At 39.2% G+C, this 22464-nt stretch overlaps 1 protein-coding gene across 2 annotated transcripts in view; it reads right to left on the minus strand.

Moving 5' to 3' along the window:
* Positions 1-9187: 9187 nt before the first annotated feature.
* Positions 9188-22464, minus strand: part of GAD2 (glutamate decarboxylase 2) — a 103824-nt gene continuing 90547 nt past the window's right edge. For both annotated transcript variants that reach the window (XM_083189238.1, XM_083189237.1), the window contains exons 13-16: positions 20844-20993; positions 18992-19099; positions 17245-17334; positions 9188-14957 (exon numbers count right to left, since the gene is read on the minus strand). In XM_083189238.1, the coding sequence (XP_083045364.1) occupies positions 14784-14957; positions 17245-17334; positions 18992-19099; positions 20844-20993 (522 nt within the window). In that variant the 3' untranslated portion in view covers positions 9188-14783. The remainder of the gene's footprint in view (positions 14958-17244; positions 17335-18991; positions 19100-20843; positions 20994-22464) is intronic.

Below are 22464 nucleotides of genomic sequence, written 5' to 3' on the forward strand. Positions count from 1 at the left end.
CTACTGTATATCAACACTGCAGAACCCTTATATTGTAGTGTTGCTTTGTGTGTTCTTACTGTGCACATGGCTCTTTGTAATCTTCCTGTGTATACCAGCTACTCAGGAACATGGACATTAAGCAAAACATTACCACATGTTGCTGACATGGAAAGAATCATTATGTTCTTACACATAATGTCGGATGTGATGTATTTATTTTTATGTACAGCAGGAAATGACTTTATCCAAAATGCTGTATACAGTAATTATGTGTTTAGTGAAAAATGAAATAATTGGGTCACAGGTCCACAGTATGATGCAGGTGTAGAGTACCTGGCTTAAAAATGTACATTAAACAGCTTGTACGTCTTTTATAAAAAAAAAAAGGATAGCATTACTTTCTCTCTGGCAATATCCACCAACACGTGTGTGGTCAGCAGACTGTGCACTGCCTTTTGGTAGATGTCTGCAAGTTGGTAGGTGTGTAGTTCATGTGATGAAATAGGTTAGTTCACACTAAACCACAGTAGGTATTTATTGATAAGGTATCAATAGCTTTTTAGTTAAGTACTGTACAGATTATACAGCACTGTGATGCTCCAATAACAAAGTGACACGTGGGCATATTGCAGACAACATTCATCTGCAATCTAATCAACGTGACCTCAGTTAAGAAACAGCTTGTAGCATTTAACCATTTAACTACATGTCACCAGGAGGTGGGGTCCCCAAAGAAAAGTGAAGTGATCACTTTACTTCGAACACATAGCAGCGACCATGGATATGATTTTTAATAAATTAACGCACCTTATTATTTCTTATAGCTGTGATAAATGACGATGAGAACTTGTCATTTTCAGTTCTACAACCCAATATTGAATAAATATGCTACTAAGATATCTTTGTAGAAATATCAGTTGGGGGCTTCAAACCAGTAATTGACCTAGGAATCCATGAGGCTTTATTCCAGCTTTGTGATGGCGGTCACCACATTTTTGGCACTAACTTTGGAAATATGACATCTAAAATAAGGGGCTTGTACTGCCTGAAATATGCCGGTTTCATTTTTTTCCTTCAGGGGTGACTGAGAAATCTGCACATGAACCCTCTCCAGTGTTAAAATAATTAAATTCCATTTGTAGGTGCAGCATTAATGTTTCCTCTCAGCCACCACTTCTACATGTTAGACCAGTAACAACTTTATTTTGGCTATCTACTTGGCCTTACACCATAGACAGCAGCACTCACCAGTGCTGGAACTTGAGGGTGGTAAGTCCTGGTGCAAAAATATAATTTGGGCCCAGGACTTCCATCCCAACCCAAGTTCACAGCAGTGAGTGGCAGGGAGAGGCAGAGGGTGACAGTGAGAGGCACGGGAAGGCAGAGTGTGACAGGAAGAGGGTGACAGGGGCAGCAGTGGGCCACTTATCCTCAGGTGCCCTGGTGCAATGCAACTTCTGCACCAATGGTAGTTTTGCCTCTGGCACCCACTATAGGCACCTCGTTATGGCCCTGGCTTCCAGTCATACTTTTCTGAATACTGTGGATTGGATTTTATGTCCATATTTTCCTTATCTTCTCTCTTCCTCTTTCTTTCCACAGCTCCATAAGGTACAACCTAACGAAACCTTATATAGAGCTAATAAAAAGTTCTGATCATAAATAGTGGGAGAAGATTATGCTATTTTTAGAACATAGGCAGTTAATATTGTGCTGGAAATTTTGACCGAAATGTAATAGGGGGCGATTTTTGGTCATCTTTAAAATTCGCATCAAATCGCATGTGCAAAAATCGTACATTTTATGTTAATTTCGCAAATGTAATAGAGTGCGATTTTTGGCTTGCGATTTCACTAAACATTGTGATTTTAAGAAATTTTTAGTCATGAAAATTAAAGATTTTTAATAATGCAAATGTGCGATTTTTAGTCATGAAAATGTGTGATTTTGTGTAAAAACAAAATGAAAAGAAAAGGGTCCAGCACTGACAGTGGGGTGAGCCGACTTCCTGCGGCGCTGCTAACAGCTTCTATAGCGCTGTCCCAATGCTATAGAGGCTGTAAGCTTGGTTGGCTTGATGCGTCTCCATGGAGATGCTTTCAGCCAATCAGGGCTGAGCTATGCGTCTCCATGGAGATGCATCGAGCCAAGGACGCTAGCAGCCTCTAAAGTGCTGGGACAGCACTATAAAAGTTGTTAGCAGCGCCGCAGGGAGCTAGCTGTGGAGAAAGAAGGCAGCGCTGGACCCTGGTGCGGTAAGTATGTTGGTGTAAAAGTGAGGTGTGTGTGTGTAATAAAGTTGTATGTTTTATTTTAACATTCTTTTTTACAGTTAGACTACAAGTCCCAGCGGGCCCATTAATGCCCCGCATGATGGGACTTGTGGTTCACCAAGTCCCAGCATGCGGGGGAGGCCTGCTGGTACTTGTAGTTCACCTGTATAAAACAATGTTATGTATAAATGATTTAACCCTATCAGGCTGGCGTCCAAAGCCAAGGGAACCCCAGGTACCCCGTCCAAGGCTGACCAGCCAAGGTGCTAATGGTATGGCCGGGGGACCTTATGTAAAAAGTGTCCCCCGGCTGTGGCATGACACCGCGGGCTGTTGGAGCCTGGTGCTGGTTTCAAAATATGGGGAACCCCCAGATTTTTGGAACCAGGACCGGTGCAAGAGTCCGGTGCTGGTTTCAGAAATACGAGGGACCCCTACACTTTGTCATCCGTGTTTTTTGGAACCAGGTCCGGCTTAATGAGCCCAAGGCTGGTTATGCTCATTTTAGTGAACTTTTACACATTTTTAAAGACAGAACCATGATCTGTGCATGGTTCTGTTAAATTCACCTGTCAGAACCTAAATTTTTTGCGATTTTTGGTAACGCTTACCAAAAATCGCATCCTATTACATATATGATTTGTATACTTTATAATGGGAAAACATCTGGATACGAATTGAAGTGTGACTAAAAATCGCCACTTCAAAATGTGTGATTTTGAGGCAAAAAGTGTGATTTTTTACAGAAAATCGCACCCTATTACATGTACGATTTTTGGAAAACATGCAATTTTGTCCGTTTTTCACCAAAAATCGCACATGTCTAAAAAATCGACCTCTATCACATTTTGCCCATTATGTTTTACTAGCCAATCGTATTTTTTAATTTCCTTTATTGAACAAAAATAAAAAATTCTTTAACCCTTTGAGTGTCAACATTGCTTTGAGAGATCCTCAAAATATCTGTTAAAAATGCCAGTGTCTCTCACACAAAAGAATGATGATTCCTAATTTACTAAGCGTCAGTATATAATATATGACAACTAAATACAAATTTGTATTTAAAAATACTAATCCATACACCATCGGAAAATACGAAGCAGTGCTTTGTAAATTTTCCTCCGGAATACAAATTTGTAAATTAAATATGACGGCAATGTCATATTCATTCGTATTAAGAATACAAATACAAATTTTCGTATTCGTATTCTTAGAAAATGGTTAAATTAATTTTTGATTTTAAATTGTTAACTGATAATTTCTTATTCATTTCTGAATTGGATAAAGAGAAAAAAAACTACAATGTTGTTTCTGAATTAAGTAGACATGTCAAAAAAATTAAATCATAAGTTCAACTACCAGAATCAGTATATAACATACACAATTTTTTTTTACGTTTTTGATTATTTTTAGCATATCGCCATCTTGTGGCTAAAACAGTACACTTCCATTTTATGTAGAGTAAGTTTGTTTTCTGCACTCAAATACAATTTAAGATTAAATGGATAAATGTGTGTGCTGGCCAGCAATGTTCCCTCTTATTTTACGAAGGCTGTGTGCGGCAAAAGATTTTGGCTGTGCAACTTTGGAAGGAAATTTTAATTTTTGTGCGTCACTTATATATAACTGGAAAATGATGTTCAGTATTTGTGTTAACTTTACTTCAAAATGATAATAAACATTTAAACATTCAAAACACAGCACACAATGTAGTTAATGGGTGAAACACACATTAATTGAGTCCACAACTGCAAAAAGGGACCACTGCTGCTTTGTGCGCTCTGTTGTAATGTCTGTGCGCACGCTTGTTGAGTTGTGTGCGCGCGCACGTGCGCACAGCTTAGAGGGAACACTGCTGGCCAGTACTGTTTTTCCGGATAAATAGGTTCAGGAACTTCAGGTCTGGGGGTGGATCAATTAAATAAAAAAAACATATATAATAGAGAGAGGGAGGGAGAGATAGATGTATATATTGCATTTAGAAACAAAGGCACTCACAGGTGACTTTAAAATAAAACTTATCTTATGAAAAGTAGATTTTCAGTTCCTGATGATGTCATATTTAATTAGAGGTTCAGGAACTGAGTTCCTGCTGGCTCCTGCTGAAAAATAGCACTGGTGCTGGCATGCCACAATTTTTTTTTATTTATGTGGCTACTGTATATTGTTAATGATCTGCTTGTGCTTTGAATAATTTGTTTGGTTTTCTTTTAAATGTTAAATTAAAAACCTTACATAAAATGTGCAAAATCTACAACTTCTTCCCCCAAAATTTTACAAACATACCCCTCTTACCTCTGTATCCAAACAAGCTAATAGCAGTCAGTCTACTGAGGAAACTAAACTATAATTAGCTAGACAGACATGTTGGATTACTAAACATATATATGAAGTCCATATTAGGGGATAGAGAAAAGGTTGTCTTTAATATTTATTATTAATTAGTATGGAAAGGTAGTACCAATGGTATTGCAATATTAGCCCCTAGCATAGCCATAAATACGTATGAAAGAAAACATAAAATATTTCTGAAAGAAATCTCCACTATAGATTTGGGTGGGGTTTTACTTCAAAGTGAGATTTATATTGCAGTGTAAAAATAAAGCAGCCAGTATTTACCCTGCACATAAACAAAATAACTCACCCAAATCTAATTCTCTCTGCACATGTTATATCTGACCCCCTGCAGTGCACATGGTTTTGTCCATCTAAGAAGGATTTTGTCAGAAAGACTGAAGTAGAATAAGGCCCATGGAGACATTGTGAAAAGAGATTGTGAACGTGGCACCTAGAAGCGTGGGGGTGTACTGCTACATCTGAGAGGAATCTTGTAAAATGACTTATATACAAATGTAGATGAGCCCCAAAGCAGTTTAGAAGAGATACTATACTTTGTAAAGTGCTGGGAAATGGTGCTGATGATTCAATGTAAATATATCTATCTCTCATAAATTTTTTCCCAAAAAATGTAACAGTGTAATGTGGGCCAGGTGAAATGAGGGAGATTGCTAGACTAATGAGGGAGAGAGGGAGATTGCTGTTATTTCAGGGAGTCTCCTGCAGAATGCAGGAGGGGAGGTAACTATGCGTTTGCATAACTTCCTAGCCTGGAATTGTGCCCTATAAACTTAAGTGTTACTAAAGCCTACCACCTCTCTTCTACTGTTACATGCCACTACTCTGCTCCCCACACCTTCTCTGCATCTCTCCATTTCCATTTAAAATGTATACTTTTGCAAGCAGGACCCATTTATATATTTTTTTGTTTTTAATTTGGTATCAATGTGAGCTAAAAACAAAGAGCAAACATTACCTTAAGCTGGTTGAACTGGACTGTGTGAAGAAATAAAACTAGAGTTGCCTGCCCTATCTCTAATAGTAACTTTAATGCTAACATGACCCTAACCCTAATGGTAACTCTAACCGTCTCTCTATTGGTAACCTGAATACCGTAACCCTAGACTTCTCCCTTCTGGTAACCCTAACTACCATAACCCTATATCTAACAGTAACCCTAATTCTAACCATGACTTAACCCTAATGGTGACCCCAACCTTATCTCTATTGGTAACCTGAATACCGTTACCCTAGCCTTCTCCCGTCTGTTAACCCTAACACTAACCATAAGTCTATATCTAACAGTAACCCTAATTTTAACCAAGACCTTAACCCTAATGGTGACCCTAACCTTCTCCCTTCTGGTAAACCTAACTCTAGACATAACCCTATTTCTAACAGTAACCCTAATGCTAACCCTAACTCTAATGGTAACTCTAACCTTTTCCCTAATGGTAACTCTAATACCATAACCCTAGCCTTCTCCCTTCTGGTAATCCTAACACTAGCCCTAACCCTAACCTTCCCCTTTCTGGTAACCCTAACTCTAACCGTAAGCCAATCTCTAACAGTAACCCTAATGCTAACCATGGCCCTAACCCTAATGGTAACTATCCTTCTCCCTAATGGTAACTCTAACCTTCTCGATAATGGTAACCCTAATACTAATCATAACCCTGTCTCTAACTGTATCCCTAATGCTAACCATAACCCTAACCTTATCCCTTCTGGTAACCCTAACACTGACCATAACCTTATCTCTAACAGTAACCCTAATGCGAACCATGACCCTATCCGTAATGGTGACCCTAACCTTTTCTCTAATGGTAACCCTAATTCTAATCATAACCCTAACCTCCCTTCTGTTAATCCTAACACTAACCATAACCCTATCTCTACATAGATAGCCACTCTCATTGTTGTTGCCACGCTCACACGCTCGCACGTCCAACGCGTCTCTGCGCCACATTTGCCGTTGGGGATGGTGATCAGCGTGCTAGGTGCCGCTCACATGAGAGCGTCTCCAACTGTATTTGTAAATTATGCTAGGATATATTATTAAACATAGCAAAGGTAGGCTGGAAATGGTTCATTAAGCAGATTATAATTAGGTCAACATTCACCTGGTTGACCACATACTGTATGATCGACATGGTATAAGTCCACAGGGTCTTTAGGTCTACATGGAAAAATTAGACAGATGGAAAAGTTGAAAGGAATGAACGGTCGACACAGTCATAAGGTTGATGCATATATATTTTTTGGTATGCCTATATTAAAGCCACATATAAGCCCAATTATTGTCCTGCTTTTCCTGCTCTGCTCCGGGAAAGGTCACGTGGATGGTGGTAAAGGATGGAAAAGTTGAACCTCTCAAAAACATGTTAATCATCTGTGTGTCGACCATTGAATCATTTGAATCTGTCAATCTTTTGTACCTGTCAGCCTTAAGCACTGTACACCCTTTGCATGTCGACCTAATGCATGTTGGCCATACGAGGTTGGCCTATTGACTACCGGATAGGTTGACCTATCCGAATACCAGCAACTCCTAGGTGGTGTCATGGCCTGATTAAGGGCCTAATGGGCCTAGAAGTAAAAATCTTCAAGTGCCTTTTTTAAGAAGTTGAGGAGGTAAGGCCAATGTCATGTAGGCATGTAGAAACCATACACTATAAGTCCCAATGTCATGTAGGCATGTAGAACCCATATTCTATAAGTCCCAATGTCATGTAGGCATGTATAACCCATAGACTATAAGTCCCAGTGTCATGTAGGCATGTAGAACCCATACACTATAATCCCCAATGTCATGTAGGCATGTAGAACCCATACACTATAAGTCCCAGTGTCATGTAGGCATGTAGAACCCATATTCTATAAGTCCCAATGTCATGTAGGCATGTAGAGCCTGTAGACTATAAGTCCCAGTGTCATGTAGGCATGTCGAACCCATAGACTATAAGTCCTAGTGCCATGTAGGCATGTAGAACCCATACACTATAAGTCCCAATGCCCTGTAGCCATGTAAAACTCATGCACTATAAGCCCCAATGACTCCCATAATATCTAAATTGCATAAATGTGTAAAATAGTATGACCTATGATTTATGGTCAACCATGTGGCCAGCTGGTGTCTGTCTGGTTATCATCATGGTGTCATGATAATGGGCCTATTATTATATGTAGACCTGGAGTTGCAGCTCCATCCGCCTCATTTTTAATCTTGCCCTGGATGGCCGTGTCTTATAGCCTGAAAATTTGTGGGTAGAAAATTAATATGTCCCATGTACGGCATGTACTGTACTGTACTGTATTATACTTTATTTAAACAGCACCGAAACGTATGCATCATACATTATTCCGATACATGACTTTTCCCATTTATGCTTCAACATAATTTCCATACCACCAGCTGCAGATTTAGGGGTGAGTGCGTCCCTAGGCCCAATGGTAATGCATACAGCTTACATGGGCAGTATGTACATGTCTTACCTGTTTACACTGCATTCAAGCTGGCATATGGTACAGCACAATGGTAATATTTAGCAGTTACTGATACATTTTGGTCTGAGAGTAAAAACACAATCATCCGAGTGCCACCCCCAACTAATGCCATATACTAGGCATGTGCCTCATGTGCCTATTGGGAAATTCCACACTCCATAGCATAGTCACAAAAGCACACACAATGGTCTCTCTGTATCAGATGCCAAACACTCCAACATTCTGACTAGGACTCATGGCAGATAATCAGAGCTCCTGGAAGAAACCAGCATGAACATTTGGGGTATACACTGTACAGTTTAGAGTCGTAATTGAATCGAAGACACCAGCAATACGATGTATGCAGTCGAATGGTTGACAGTAGCTATGTTCATAATGTCGACACTGCAATGTACAAGGTATCTTTATTCCACTGGGAGAAGTAGTGCAAAAACCTTATAACAGAGGTTCCCAAACACGGTCCTCAGGGCACCCCAACGGTCCAGGTTTTAGGTATAGCCATGGCTCATCACATATGATTAAATCAGACTGACTGAGTTACTAATTAAGTCACCTGTGGCCAAGCATGGATATACTTAATACCTGGACTGTTGAGGTGCCTTGAGGACCGCATTTGGGAACCTATGCCTTATAACATTAATAACAACAACAATATTATTATTATTATTATTATTATTATTATTGTGATTATTATTCAGAATAATAACAGTTCATTCTAATAATAATAATAATACCAATAATATTAACACTAGTAGTTATAGTAGTAATAATAATAGCAGTTGTAGTAATAGTAGTAGTAATAGTAGTAATAATAACAACAGTAGTAGTTCTAGTAGTAGTAATAGTAAAAATAATAAAAATACTACTACTACTACTACTAATAATAATAACAGTAATAGTTCTAGTAGTAGTAATAGTAATAATAATAATAATAATAATAATAATAATAGTAGTAGTAGTAGTAGTAATAATAATAATAGTAATAATTATAGTAGTAATAATAATAGCAGTTGTAGTAGTGGTAAAATTAATAATAATAATAATAATAATAATAATAATAATAAAAAACAACAAAAGTAACAATAAAATATGATGGCTTCGGTAGATCTTTATTAGATTTAAAATAGACAACATTGGTAAAATACAACACTTTAATAAAACACGTGTATTTGGTAGACAGAAGTAGCTCTTCCCTCATTAAAGAGACAACAGAATCTTCTTTATTACACAACAATTTCAGGAATTAACAAAGACCCGTAAGCACACGCTTTAGACACTAAAAAAGAACGTATTACTGACTGTAGGACAATCACAATCACCAGTGGATGAGCTTCCATACAGCATTTATGTGCGGTTACTCCTAAAATACAGGGCATATTTGGTCTATTTTTGATACTGAATGGCAGTGCTTCTATCACAAATATTTATTAAAAATATTCAGCTAATCCTGGGGGTAAAGGGTATGATTTTCGAATATATTGTGCTATCGACAGCGATTCTCATAAGAAAAGTACATTGTTCCAAAAAATCTGTAATAAGCCAGTTTCACAATAACAACATAGAATAATACAAGTGTACTAAAAATAAAACTAATCTCAATAATATATTGTACAAAGCTTATACATCAACACACGTTGAACTGCCACACTATACACAACCTCAATCTGAGGTGACGAGACAGTAATATTAAATATAAGAAAGGCAACACAGTTACAGACAAATTTGTTTCTATTTCTTAATTCACATCTGCGTGACATAAGATCAACACCAATGCATGTGTGCAGGAAACAGAACCACACATTGCACTTTATTTATATTTTTTTAAATTAAAGATATTGCACAGTAACGTGAATTTTATACATTTTCGGAAATAAAGTTGAACTAGGGTTATCTAAAAAAACAAACAAACAAAAAGAGTCAGTATACATAAATGTCGAGGCATTTAAAGGGATTATTTGATAAAAAAGTTGCATATTACAAAATAAGCTCAAAATTATTTTACATCTGTAACCTGTGTCATATATGGAAGTGTAGATTTATTTAAGTCCCATCTCTTATGCCAATTCGACCTTTGTGCCAGTTAGCCCTTTTTGCCAATAATTGTAATTATCTTCTGGAGTGAGAACAAATGGCGGCTATGTTGGGCAGCAGATACTGTATGTGTACCATAATGTAAGTATTTTTTAAATTTTTTATAACCAATCCTATTATCTGTCAAAGTCTGTGCTATTTTTTAATTTTGGTTATGAGTAACAATCAAAATATTCGTTTAATGGCATGTAATTTTAAGAGCACCATAAGTTATTATTAGAACCGTTTAGGTGCATATGTCTAGGAACCGGCCGAGAGTAAGGGTAATCTAGTACGCTCAGTGTTCCGCTAGGCTCCAGTCAGTGCAGAGCTGGGCACGTAGCTGGACAGACAGCTCTGGAGAGGATGGTCATGATAGTCAGATATGGAGGAAGGTAGCAGTGAGCCATGCTACAGCCTGTGTTTGAAAAAAGTCAGTAAAGAGCTGATTGGCTGGACGTTTATCTCTCCTTATCACCCTTGCATTTATCTCTTGTTAAAGCTTAATACATCTGCCCCAATGAGACATATCTGAAGAGAATAGTCAAGATAGTCAGATATGGAGAGAGGAAGCAGTGAGATAACTATGGCTGGGGTAATAATCATGGATATGGAGGGATGTGACAAGACAGCACTGGAGAGGATGGTCTTGACAGTCCGATATGAAGGGAGGGAGCAGTGAGACAGCTTTGGAGAGGACGGTCAAGATACATATGGATGGAGGAAGCAGGGAGCGTTTGATAAGCAAAGAAAGGTATATGGAAGTAGATCTGGCTTAATGCTTGTATTAAAAATGCAGTAAGCATGGCCACTGGGCAGCACAGTGAATGCTTACTCCAGTGGAGTACTGGGAAAGAAGTAAACATTAAAATTCTAGTTACACCCCTGCTTCTACTGTAGCTATAATTTTTAACTATGTACTTGATAAATTAAAGCTAGGTAATTGGTTACTATTTGTAACTTCTCCACTTGTCCAAGTTTTGTTTCCAAGTGAGTATAAAGTGTAAGTAACTCTCTTGCTCATCTGTGTATTGCCCAGTTTGAAGTCATATCACATCATCCAAATGGTCACAGTAAAACAGTGTGTATCAGTAAATGTGATATTTTTTGAAGCAGTATCCTGTACACATCAGGTCCAAATTAAATTTTGTGGTGAAAACAGGTCAATTAACTTGTGGAGGCTTCTACCAATAAAATTGGCAATAATTGTAATGTGTACATTTTTCTAGCACCTCACATGTGTTGAAGACACTGCAGTGCCCCTAGTACACAATATGCCACACAGAATCCACAGTTGACATATACCACAGGGCCCCAACATTGGTGATGTAGCTATGTTGGGGGGCCCTGGGTTCCCAATTTGCCCTGTGATAATCTGACACTGGTCAGCATTTAGTCACTGGGAACAGGGGACGTGTCATGTTATTTATATATATATATATATATATATATATATATATATATAGATATATATATATCTATATATATATATATAGAGAAGGAAGGTCCGGCACTCCCAGTGACACTATCTTTCAGCGATCGGTGCCTTCACTGCCAGTAGGTGCTGTGATAATCAGACGAAGGTGCGGCACTCACGATCAGTCATGCAATAAGTAGTCTGCTGCCACAAAGGTTCGATCATATATATATAAATCAGAAAGGCTTTACAAATGGTCAGCAAAAGTAATTTGCATGAATTCTTCCAATACACATATAGATAGGAGGACATGACACAGGTTACAGAAGGGTCATCTCCATTACAGCTGCAGAAAATTTAATTATAACCACAGTATTTCCTTCCTGAAAATTTGGGGACAGATTTTATCCTTGGTAAAAAAAAACAATAAAAACTGACAATTTAAATTTGAAAAAGTATATATTCATGGGGAACAAGACCAGTAAGTGAAAATTAAAAAATAGTAAAATGTTAAATTCAATTTCACAAAAAATATATATAAATAACTACAATCTTCAAATAAGTTTCAAATAAATCACTTTAAATATGGACAGAAAAGGTTTGAAAGCAAATTGGGATCTCACAGCCGGGGACTCCGTAATTCTCCCTTCTTTGTAAAATAATTGAGCAATTGGTCTATATTATGCTAATCCGGGCTCCCTGACAGTTTTTTTTGTATTGTAATGATTTTAATAGTTTGGTGGATATCTGGAAACATATGTCCTACAAATCAGTAAACAGCTGATGAATGATTTTGATTTCTAATATGTATGTATACAGTGCTAGGATGCACTATGTGGAACATTTATTTTAACGAGGAGAACTTCCAATCACTCGGCTTCAGTGGTTTTAAACTGAGCAGAAGAAATAGCCAAATTAGACAGAGCAATCATCTGAAATTAGCAGCATTCACAAGCCTGGGCTCCCTTTTGTTGATAATAACATAGAGTAGTAAGCAAATTGATTTAGAGGGGACACCATTTAAAATTAGAACTGATTATGACTCCATTAGACTCACTTCATCTTACCATAAGCTGCAGGAAACATGTAAAAGCGCATGCATCTAAACAGATAAAACTGTATACTTTATATTTATGCAGACTGTAGATATTTCAGCCATTTTAAATACTAATAATTTACTTTTGGGTACACCAGCGTTAAAGAACAATATGAGAAATACAACAGAAAGCGTCATATTACTTTGCCATTGTAAAACATATATAAGAAATTATTTATCATCATATACAATAGGTATGACATCATCAATGTAACATCACCATACAGTACATCAAGTACTGGTCACAGTGCATACTGATTGTGCATCTAGTTCTGAGGCTACGAGGGGTATTTACATGGGCATTGCATGTTATTAACCAGGGCCATGACTTACTCCGGACATCTGTGCACCTAAAATGATAAACAAATTTGAGCGATCACTTTAAGTTGGCTGATGGATCAATGAGGAGCCACAGTTTATATGAATGCTCACAATTCAGTAGTATATTTAAGGGCCCGAGTCACCTGGTAAAGAGAAGGACTTGCTCTGCTGCTCATTATGACATCATGATGTCACCCATGCTGCGCTGTACTTCTGGGCTATACTTCATCGTGGTGGCACTGTGACGGAGCCAGTAGCTAGGTAAGCCTATAGTAGGGATAGCCATCGGCCATCAATGTTTTAAAATCATTTATGGTCTATGCCTGATGGTGAATACTTTTAACATTATGGGTGGAGAACCATATGGTTTCTTGCCATAGATAATATGAATTTACCCAATTTTTTTTTCCATAGCTCCACCCTGGCATTCATGAAGCCCTGTACTCAGGATCTGATTGGCCTGAAGTCTGGACAATAGAAAAGCAGGGATAACCATCAGTGGTTGAAACTATCAATGGTTACCTTGCAAATAATTTATTCCATTTAGGATAACCATCAATGGTACCATCTATGTTGATCATCAATAATTCACTCACTGATGGCCATCCCTAACGTATAGCCAGTAGCTTGGTCCAAAAGGCAAGACTGGGATCAGTTGTGGAGAGCGTTCCCTGGCATCAGGCATCCAAGGGTCCCCCAGAATTAAATTTGTGGGTGGCTGAGGTGGCCAGCTGTACTCACCTCTGGAATATGACACACAGTCCTTGTTCTCAGCTTGGGATGATAAACTAATTATGCAGCCCAGGGAAAAATATATTAATGGACAATACCCTGGGTTCCTGGGTGGCAGTTAGTGCACAATTATTCAAAGTTGTTTTACTGCAACTTAATTGCATTCTTGGGTTTGAAATAAATACAAATCTGCTTAATACTGTATGCTCATCATTACATTCGCTCACTGGACATTTTGCTTATTGAAAGGAGAATTAAAGGAAAGTTTTTCGCAGAGAGTTCAAGAAGAAATGATTTTCTTAGGGTTCCTCCATCTAGTCCTAATTCTGATTTCCCTGTGATTTTAGTACACCCAGCTCAGTTTTCGCTTCCGCAAATGAAAAATACAGATAACATACAGTATGAACATTCACATTCAAAATAAATTTCAGATTTAAACTAGCAATCAATGGAATGACTTGTAAATTTTTTTTTATTCCACCTACTTCTAAAATATGTATTCAGTGCATCATTGATTATATCATTTTTTTTAAAAGCCTCTTAAATATTTATCCTTATGCTCATTTTTATAACCCATACAAAATAAAATCTGTACTTTTATAAAATAGGATATTTGTAATATATATAGATATAGATAGATTATTTTGGAAAATTATATCTTTGAAATATATCAAATGTCAATTAGAAACCCCATTCTAACACTATGAAAGGCAATACATATACTGTAATGTATTTCTTCTTGTGTCATTGCCCTAGGAAGTATACTTTGAAATGCCCTGATCTTTTTACTATGCGAGGTACAGTCACATAAAGTACTGTAGTAATTATTTTGTTTAACACACATCATTTTACCTATAGGTCTGAATGGAAGCAAGTTGATCGTCTAAAAGCAAGACTAAATGGCATAAGTGTTTCTCAAATACGTCTATACTCAAGTAATACGGCACAATATAGAATTACTGTTTAACGCACTACATATACTGTATATCCACACAGCTCTAACAGATCTATTGTGTACCTATGACTTTCAAACAGATTACTGATAACTTTATAAATCCTGTCCGAGACGTTCAATTTCTTCAATCAGGAAATCAATGTCTTGATGAGCCGCTGCTGGGTTAGAGATCACCATGCGGAAAAAGTTTACTTTGTCCCCGTGGGGCTGGTAGCTCACCATGGTGGTTCCATATTCCATCATCCTGGCTTTGATCACAGGAGCCACCTGCATAAGGGCAAAGAAGCATAACGGTACAGATGGGGGTTTACGCATGGACAAACGCATTATAGATGCCACATCAGAGCGTCAGCATGTAAGTGCTAGGAAGATGTTCCACCTCCTTCCACCACTCTCCTGTCCTTCCTCTACAGACTTTCCACTTTTCCATTTGGGAGCTGAAGCCAGATCTAGTCAGCTTGCTTAGAAATGGGGCTTTAATCGCACCGTGTGTAAGAATTAAATGAGTTTATTAAATGTTCTTTCTCTAGATGTGTGTATGATTGCAGCTAGAACTCGGCTTCAAATCTTGGAAAGTCTTTGAAAATGCATAGGAGAATTTAATAAATAATTATACTGGATGAACAAAGTAAGGCCCTGTACTGTTGCTCCTGAACCTGTCACTCAGCATAAATACAATTCTAGACGCTGTGTAAACTTTACATTTTCTGCTAAAATACTGCTCAATTTAGCATTGCAATAGTCCGCATTGCTAGGCGATTCTATTTATTAATGTTTATAGGAAATGATGTACACTGTATAAGGGGAACTTTGTTGGGGATGAAAGCGAGTGGGATTATCCTTTAAAATGGATACAGCTTTGGCATACAAAATATGCATGTCATAAGTAATCAGCAGATGTTTATTTGTTCATAATCTCCTTGACGGTTTTACTATTTTCTACTGTCTACTGATACATTCAATTCTAATCCTATTCTTGTAATGTCATCACTTCAGTATTCAGTATCAAAAACAAACGATAAACTCTTCGGGAACATTCTGAGCATCACCATATGTATGCTAAGATGGTCAGAGGAACGGCTGAGAAGGACAATAGTTAACTTAAAGAGGGGTCCGAATATAAAGAAGACTAATGTTCATGGAAGTTAAGAGAGGCCAAACAGGAAAATGTCAGAGACCAACAATGGAGAAAAGCAGACAGCAGGGTCAAACAGGAATTCCAGTCTTTAGGATCAGAGAAACAAGCCCGGAACATGGAAACGCCAGCATCAGTCTTTCTCTTGGTAGCTATACTCTGAATCAAAAATGCCACCAGGACTTATTACACAATGATCATGTAATTCCTCTAGTGCAAATATGGTGGTAGTGTTGCCCATAGCAACTAGATTTTAGCTATCATTTCTCTATTATATTCAGTGGAGGCTTCAGAGGAGGCTCTGCAGCACAGTTCACAATTCAAATGGTGAGTTACACCAACTGCCATTCCAACCTGATTTACTGGCATACACACTTGCTGATGCAGGCTCTGAGGTCAAGGGGGGAGGGGGCAATGGCCATTAACGAGGACCTCCCTTCATCTAGACTTGCTGGGGTCCTTAATGACACGTGGGGTCGCACATCGTAAATGACATCAAGTGTACACACACACTAGAAGATAAAGTAAAAGATATCTTTCAGAACAGGTATTTCTGAAAGGATATATTTTACTTTATCTTATTGTGTGTATGGTCCTTAAACATTAGTAGATTTAGAATTATGGAAGGAAACCAGAGTACCCAGAGGAAACCCACACAAGCAGGAGAAGAATATACAAACTCGGCACAGTTAGAGCCATGGTGGGAATTGAACCTATGACTTCAGCGCTGTTAGGCAGTAATGCTAACCATTACACCATCCATGCTGCTCTACTGTTCAATGTTCCATACTGCAATTCAAAATCTGTATTTGCGCAATGTTTGCGTAAGTACATATTATTATATAGCCACTTATAATCACAGCTAGATAGTAACGATCATGTAAGGGTCTCCCACAATGAAATGGGGTTTCTTTCCATATATTGACCTCCAGCATCCAAACTCATAGTACAGTAAAACAAGAATCTGCACAGCAACCATCTAAACATTGACTGAGTGGGGAGAGATGACTTGCTAAGGAGGTTTTGTTGGTAGCAGAAGCTCCATAATACATTTGTGTCATCATAAAACAATCTGGGGCAGCTCTCTGTGTACACAGACCTGCCCAGGCGGTAAATGGAAAGCAGCATGAAATTGAGGCTATAGATGGAACTAGTAAATTATAGAAAAGTGGCACATTGGCACCAATTACCCATCATGCCAGGTGTCCCTAGCCCTGCTGTAGTCACACAGAAAATTAATATCAATTGGCACGTATGTTGCCGTTTGTCTTACACGGGTACTGTATGCTGTAACTGTATTCTCTCTTCTTTCTTTTATAACATTGTAGTTGTAAAACATTTCACTTAAGCATAAGTATATAATTGCAACATCTAGCCATTCACAATTTGCAAGTAAAAAGAAAAACAACTCTATGTTACCTTTATGAGTCTTTCCATTCTTTCTTCATTATCTTCCATGTGTCTTAAGCTTGGTGGTATATACCAGAAGCAAACATTTGTATGCTGGGGCTGTTAAATAGGGAACAATGTGCATTAGACATTGCTACATTGTCTTTTACACACAACACATAACTAGATGTGGGCCTAATTCGGCATGGGTCGCTAATCAGCTAACTCACAAACAGAGAGATTACCGAATGACTGTAAATGCGTTCTGTACACATCACGCATGTGCGAGGGTGGTTGGCGGCAGAAAATGCACATGGATTGTAAATGCAAAGCGGCTGTAGGTAGACTGACAGGAAGGCTCCGTTTGGGGGTGGAAACCTGACGTGTTCCGGCACTATCGGAAAAAGCGCAGGTATGCCCAAGCATTTTAATAGAGGGTCTGTGATGTCAGCACTGGCCTGGATCCGGCTATCTACTCGCAATGAACTGCAACTTTGCAGATAAACGAGCAGTCCTGAATTAGGCATCATACAACGTATTTACTATTATACATTTTTTTAAATGCATAAAGAAATCTTAAAATCTAGTAATTTAAACAGAGTCAGAGTACAGTACACACCCATCATCCACAGTTTACTATACAGTAGTGTACTATTGGCCGGTAATGTTAATCAAATTTTGAGTTTGGACCAATCACAGTACACATCAATAGGAATGGGCAGAACGCACTGCAGGAGGATAACTGTATTTAAAAAAATCATGCAGCCTTTAACTGACCACAGTGCTGAGGATTGCATAGCTGGGGCTCATTATAGCTTTATTGTAAATGGAATCATTCAATTGTTTTATATAAGTCACAGACTATTGATATAGACTGGTCTAGAACAAGACAAGAGGACATAGATGTCCTTGTTTATTAGAACTGTACAGGTAGAGTAGGGCAGATGTATGACCTAGCGTTAAGTGCATTTCTGCACTAAATTGACTTGATATGCTGTTTTGGGTCATAATTACATATACAGTATGCATGGTCGGTCAGTGAGCACTGTGAAATTGTGGGTGCCCACCGTCGCTAGATTTGATGTATTGTGCATCAAACCTAGCGATACTACTAGCCATTGCAAGGTGCAATCGCTAGTGGTACCGCTAGGTTTGATGAAGGAAGGAGCGATATGTACTCCGATCTTCGTCACTCAATGTGTACCCAGGTTCCCATATGTCAGGCCAAGATGTTGTGTGGGTGCACATCACCCCAGTGTACCCATCCTTAGTACAATTTGCCAATTTAAAATTAAGACAAGATGAATGCAAAGTATTTTATTGAATCCTGAACATTTAATTTCAAATATATCCGTACCAAAAATATACACATTACACTTTTTATTTTTATCACTGCTGCTTGTATGGGGACACCCTGGGCGTCCCCCTGCTCTGGCCTAGTGTCCGCCCACGTCAACCCCTGACCCTCCCTCCCCGAAGCAAAGGTCACGGTGAGTGTGTAACTGGCGAAAGCCTTTCACTGCCGTGGTTTGCACATGCTCAGAAATGCGCAAACCCCGACCAGCTGGGGCCGAATTCGGATGGCAGCGAGCGATCCTGAATCACTCGTAATGTATTAAGTTAGTAGAAATTTCTTGTCCATCACTCCCTTTTCTATAGTGTGTACTACTTCTTCCACTAGTAATGTTAGTGAGAACGCGTCGCCACAAATGAAAGATTTCCATTTAAACTAACAATGTACAAAAAACGTTAAATATGAAACTGGAAAATAATTTACCTTTCCATCAATCACCATTTCATAACCGTCTCGGTTTTTAATCTTATTATAAAGATATTCTGCAAGTTCTAAGCATTTGTCAATCTGGGCTTCAAATCCTGCCGTCCCCTAAAAAGAAAATGGTGGAAAATCGAATTACTTGTCTCAGAAATTATATTTTATTTTTATGTGTATGAGAATAAATATGTATTCAAAAACATCACAGTTGAGAAAATCCCATGGTCAGTATATATACAGTAATAAAATAAAAAACATTCTTAACGGTCTGTTTTAGGAGCTTTCCAAAGCTGGTACTACCAATAGGTCACCTTAACATGAATGTAAGGAAGAGAGAAGGGAGATGGGGTTACTTATGGTGCCATAGGCACCTGTCTCAGCACCTGTACCATCTTCTGTCATTTTACAGGCTGTATTTAAAAAGATGGCAGTTAGGAGCTGATTGGTTAGAACTTTATCCCTATCCATTTTAACTCTCTCTTTATCTATCTTTGATAAATTTCCCCCTAAATATTTTTATACAGTTACAAGTAGGGTTGCCAATCCCGGAACATTTTTTCAATCCCGGAATTCGGGATTGAAAAATGCCCGATCCTGGGATTCCCCGGGATCCCGGGATTGGCTTCCCTGATTAAAAAACCTGCCCCGGCCGCCCCGCATATTTACTTACATGTGCGGTGCGGTGCGGCCGGGAGGGTGGTCGGTGAAACTGGGAGGCTGATTGATGCCGGGAGGCGGGCGGGTGAGCAGCCGGGAGGCGGGCGGGTGAGCAGCAGGAGCCGGGCAGGCAGGATACAGGAGCTGGTCGGGCGGGCGTGTCATGTTGGACGGGTCTGTGTGCAGCTGCTACTTGGCCTGCACAGCGTGACCTCTGGCCTCTTCACGCTGCGCAGAGCCATACTGCCGGGTAAGGGAGAAGCCGGGCAGCATCTGAGCACACGCTCAGACGCTGCCCGGCATTAGACTGCGCATGCGCAGTCTAAACCCGAAAATCCCGGTATTGGAAACTCCAATCCCGGGATTGAAATCCCGGCATTTTAGGGGCCAAATCCCGGGATCCCGCCGATCCCGATCCCGGGATTGGCCACCCTAGTTACAAGGCCTTTATCCAAAACATTTCCCAGTGCTAAACGACAATAAATTCTGCCCAAGGATGGGGCTGGTCCAAATGTGCTATGACTGACACCGGTTATATAAATGGACATTTTGGCCGTAGAGATGTGGTCAAGTCTGAATACAGACAAAGATCCAGATTTATCTTCAAGCATATAATAGGGTGTTTTGTATTTAATATTACAGGTCGGGTCTCCTTTATCCGTGTATTCCAAAAAACGGAATATTCCGAAAACAGTAGTTTTTCAGATTATTTTATTAATACTTACCTCGCCCCCCAATATCCACAGCGGCCTGCAGGATCCTCTTCAGCAGCATCTTCAGTCCCAGGGGTGCAATATTCCAAATATGGAAAAATCCCTTATCCAAAATGCTTGTGGTCCTGAGCATTTTGGATAAGGGATACTCAACCTGTATTTAGTTTTATATATCTAGAAAAACTTTTGAAAATACACCATCGCTTATTGAATATATCACTACAGTATGAGTTATTTTAGAGGTGTGACATAAATTGTGGGTATAACCAGTTGTGGAACTTGTGGATGGTAGTCCAGGTGCAAAAATATCATTTGGGCCTCCCTCCTCCACCCCAACCCATGCTCGCAATATGCAACATAGGGAGGCAGGGTGTGACAGGGAAATACAGTGGGTTACAGGAAGAGGGTGACAGGGGAAGCAGTGGGACCCTTTTTCCTCTGGGTGCAACAATCATCTTATGTATGTGAGTTTTATAATCTCTTACCTTTGCTCGCCACATCAACCAAAGCTTGAAAATGTCCACATGCCGTCCACACTGCAAAGCCTTGTCTCCAGTATCGTATGAGAGGTCATAATGTTTATCTTGCTGGAAGAGGTAGGATGCATGCATCTGGTTGCAGTTTTGCATTAATCCCTGGAGAATACAATCAATTACAATGTTTTAACAACACGGTAGATTTAGAAGTAGAGTTATTACAGATGTCCCGGGCAACACATTTATACGGTATTGGTGTCTCATGTGTCTCTTTTCAGAAGAGATTCTACCAATCAAAAACCAGTTTCACTTCTTATCAGTGTCTTCAAGTTTATATAAAAAGTAATCACAAAAATGTTCAAATATCACAATGGAGATAAGGATAACAAGACTTGGCATCGGCCACACAAGATAAATTAAGCCTATTACACTTTTTATGAGTATACTGCCCGCTTCATCAGACCTATTGATGTCAGTATTCTTTCCCAGGGAATGTTCTCTTACATGCAGGGCTGCCATTAGGGGGGAGGGGGGGGACGACTGCAGGGACTGGAGTCCCGGACCTGTACATGAAGGGGGCCCACCCCAGAGCGGTGAAATTCTGTTTATGTAACTTGAGTGTGATGAGTCAAAGAAAAATCCTGGATTGATAAAACTAGCAGCAAAAAGACCCTTTCTATCTCATCGTTACTGCAAGAGGAACTCTCCCTTCCCTCAATTGGCAACAAACACTACCATTTGTCTAATGACTACCTTCAGTGAGAGGGCACCAATCCACTTCCGTATCATTAACAGTAACATCTCAGGCTATAAATGCAGACTTTGGGTGGTATTCAGTTTGGGATTCCGACTTTCGGAACATCTTGATATTCGGACTCCTGGGCCGTTTGCGCCCGGCTTGCCTGCAAGTCAGCAGGCGGAATTCGATGTCAGTGAAAATGGCCATAGATTGTGGAGAAATGGCCATGATTATTGACAATCCACTGCCATTTCCAACAAAACAGATCCGAATTGTTTTAAAGTCAGATCTGTTTTGTCGAAATAAGCCTTCAATGCTGTCGAAAACAGCATCAAACAGGCAGCGGGTGCTATTTCTCTTGTCGGAAATAGCATCCAACATTGAGTACCGCCCTATAACTAGATGCTACCCCCTTCATGATGTCAGAGTTCCAGCACAAGGTGAAGCATTGCTAGGCCCCTGGGTCCGGTACCATCAAATTCAGTGCCATACAATCTCACATTGGAATTTATTTTTGAACATGTTCAAATTGAATTCACTTGAAATGCTGTAAGTGTCTGCAGGCAGTGTAGATATAATAAATTAAAATGTCAACTTTCCCTCCTTGTTCCTCTTACTTCTGTGCTGTACAGTATGTGTGCACACAGTCCCCCTGGCACGGTGTTGCAGAAGTGGTCAGTCTTATTTAAAAAAAAAACCTAACAATTATCAATCAATTTACATAGCTAAGCCATAAAGACCATAGCGCAAGCGGAACCTGAATTAGAGGAATACTTACGGGGGGTATTCAATCCCAGGTCACGACAGTCAATCTGGCCAGACAGCCGTGACCCTGGCCTGTTTTCATTTTGTCCGACCGCAGATCGCCTTGGTGCGATTCAATGTCCCACT

The sequence above is a fragment of the Crinia signifera genome, chromosome 5, assembly GCF_055691185.1.
Source record: "Crinia signifera chromosome 5, ASM5569118v1, whole genome shotgun sequence".
NCBI classification, from domain to species: domain Eukaryota; kingdom Metazoa; phylum Chordata; class Amphibia; order Anura; family Myobatrachidae; genus Crinia; species Crinia signifera.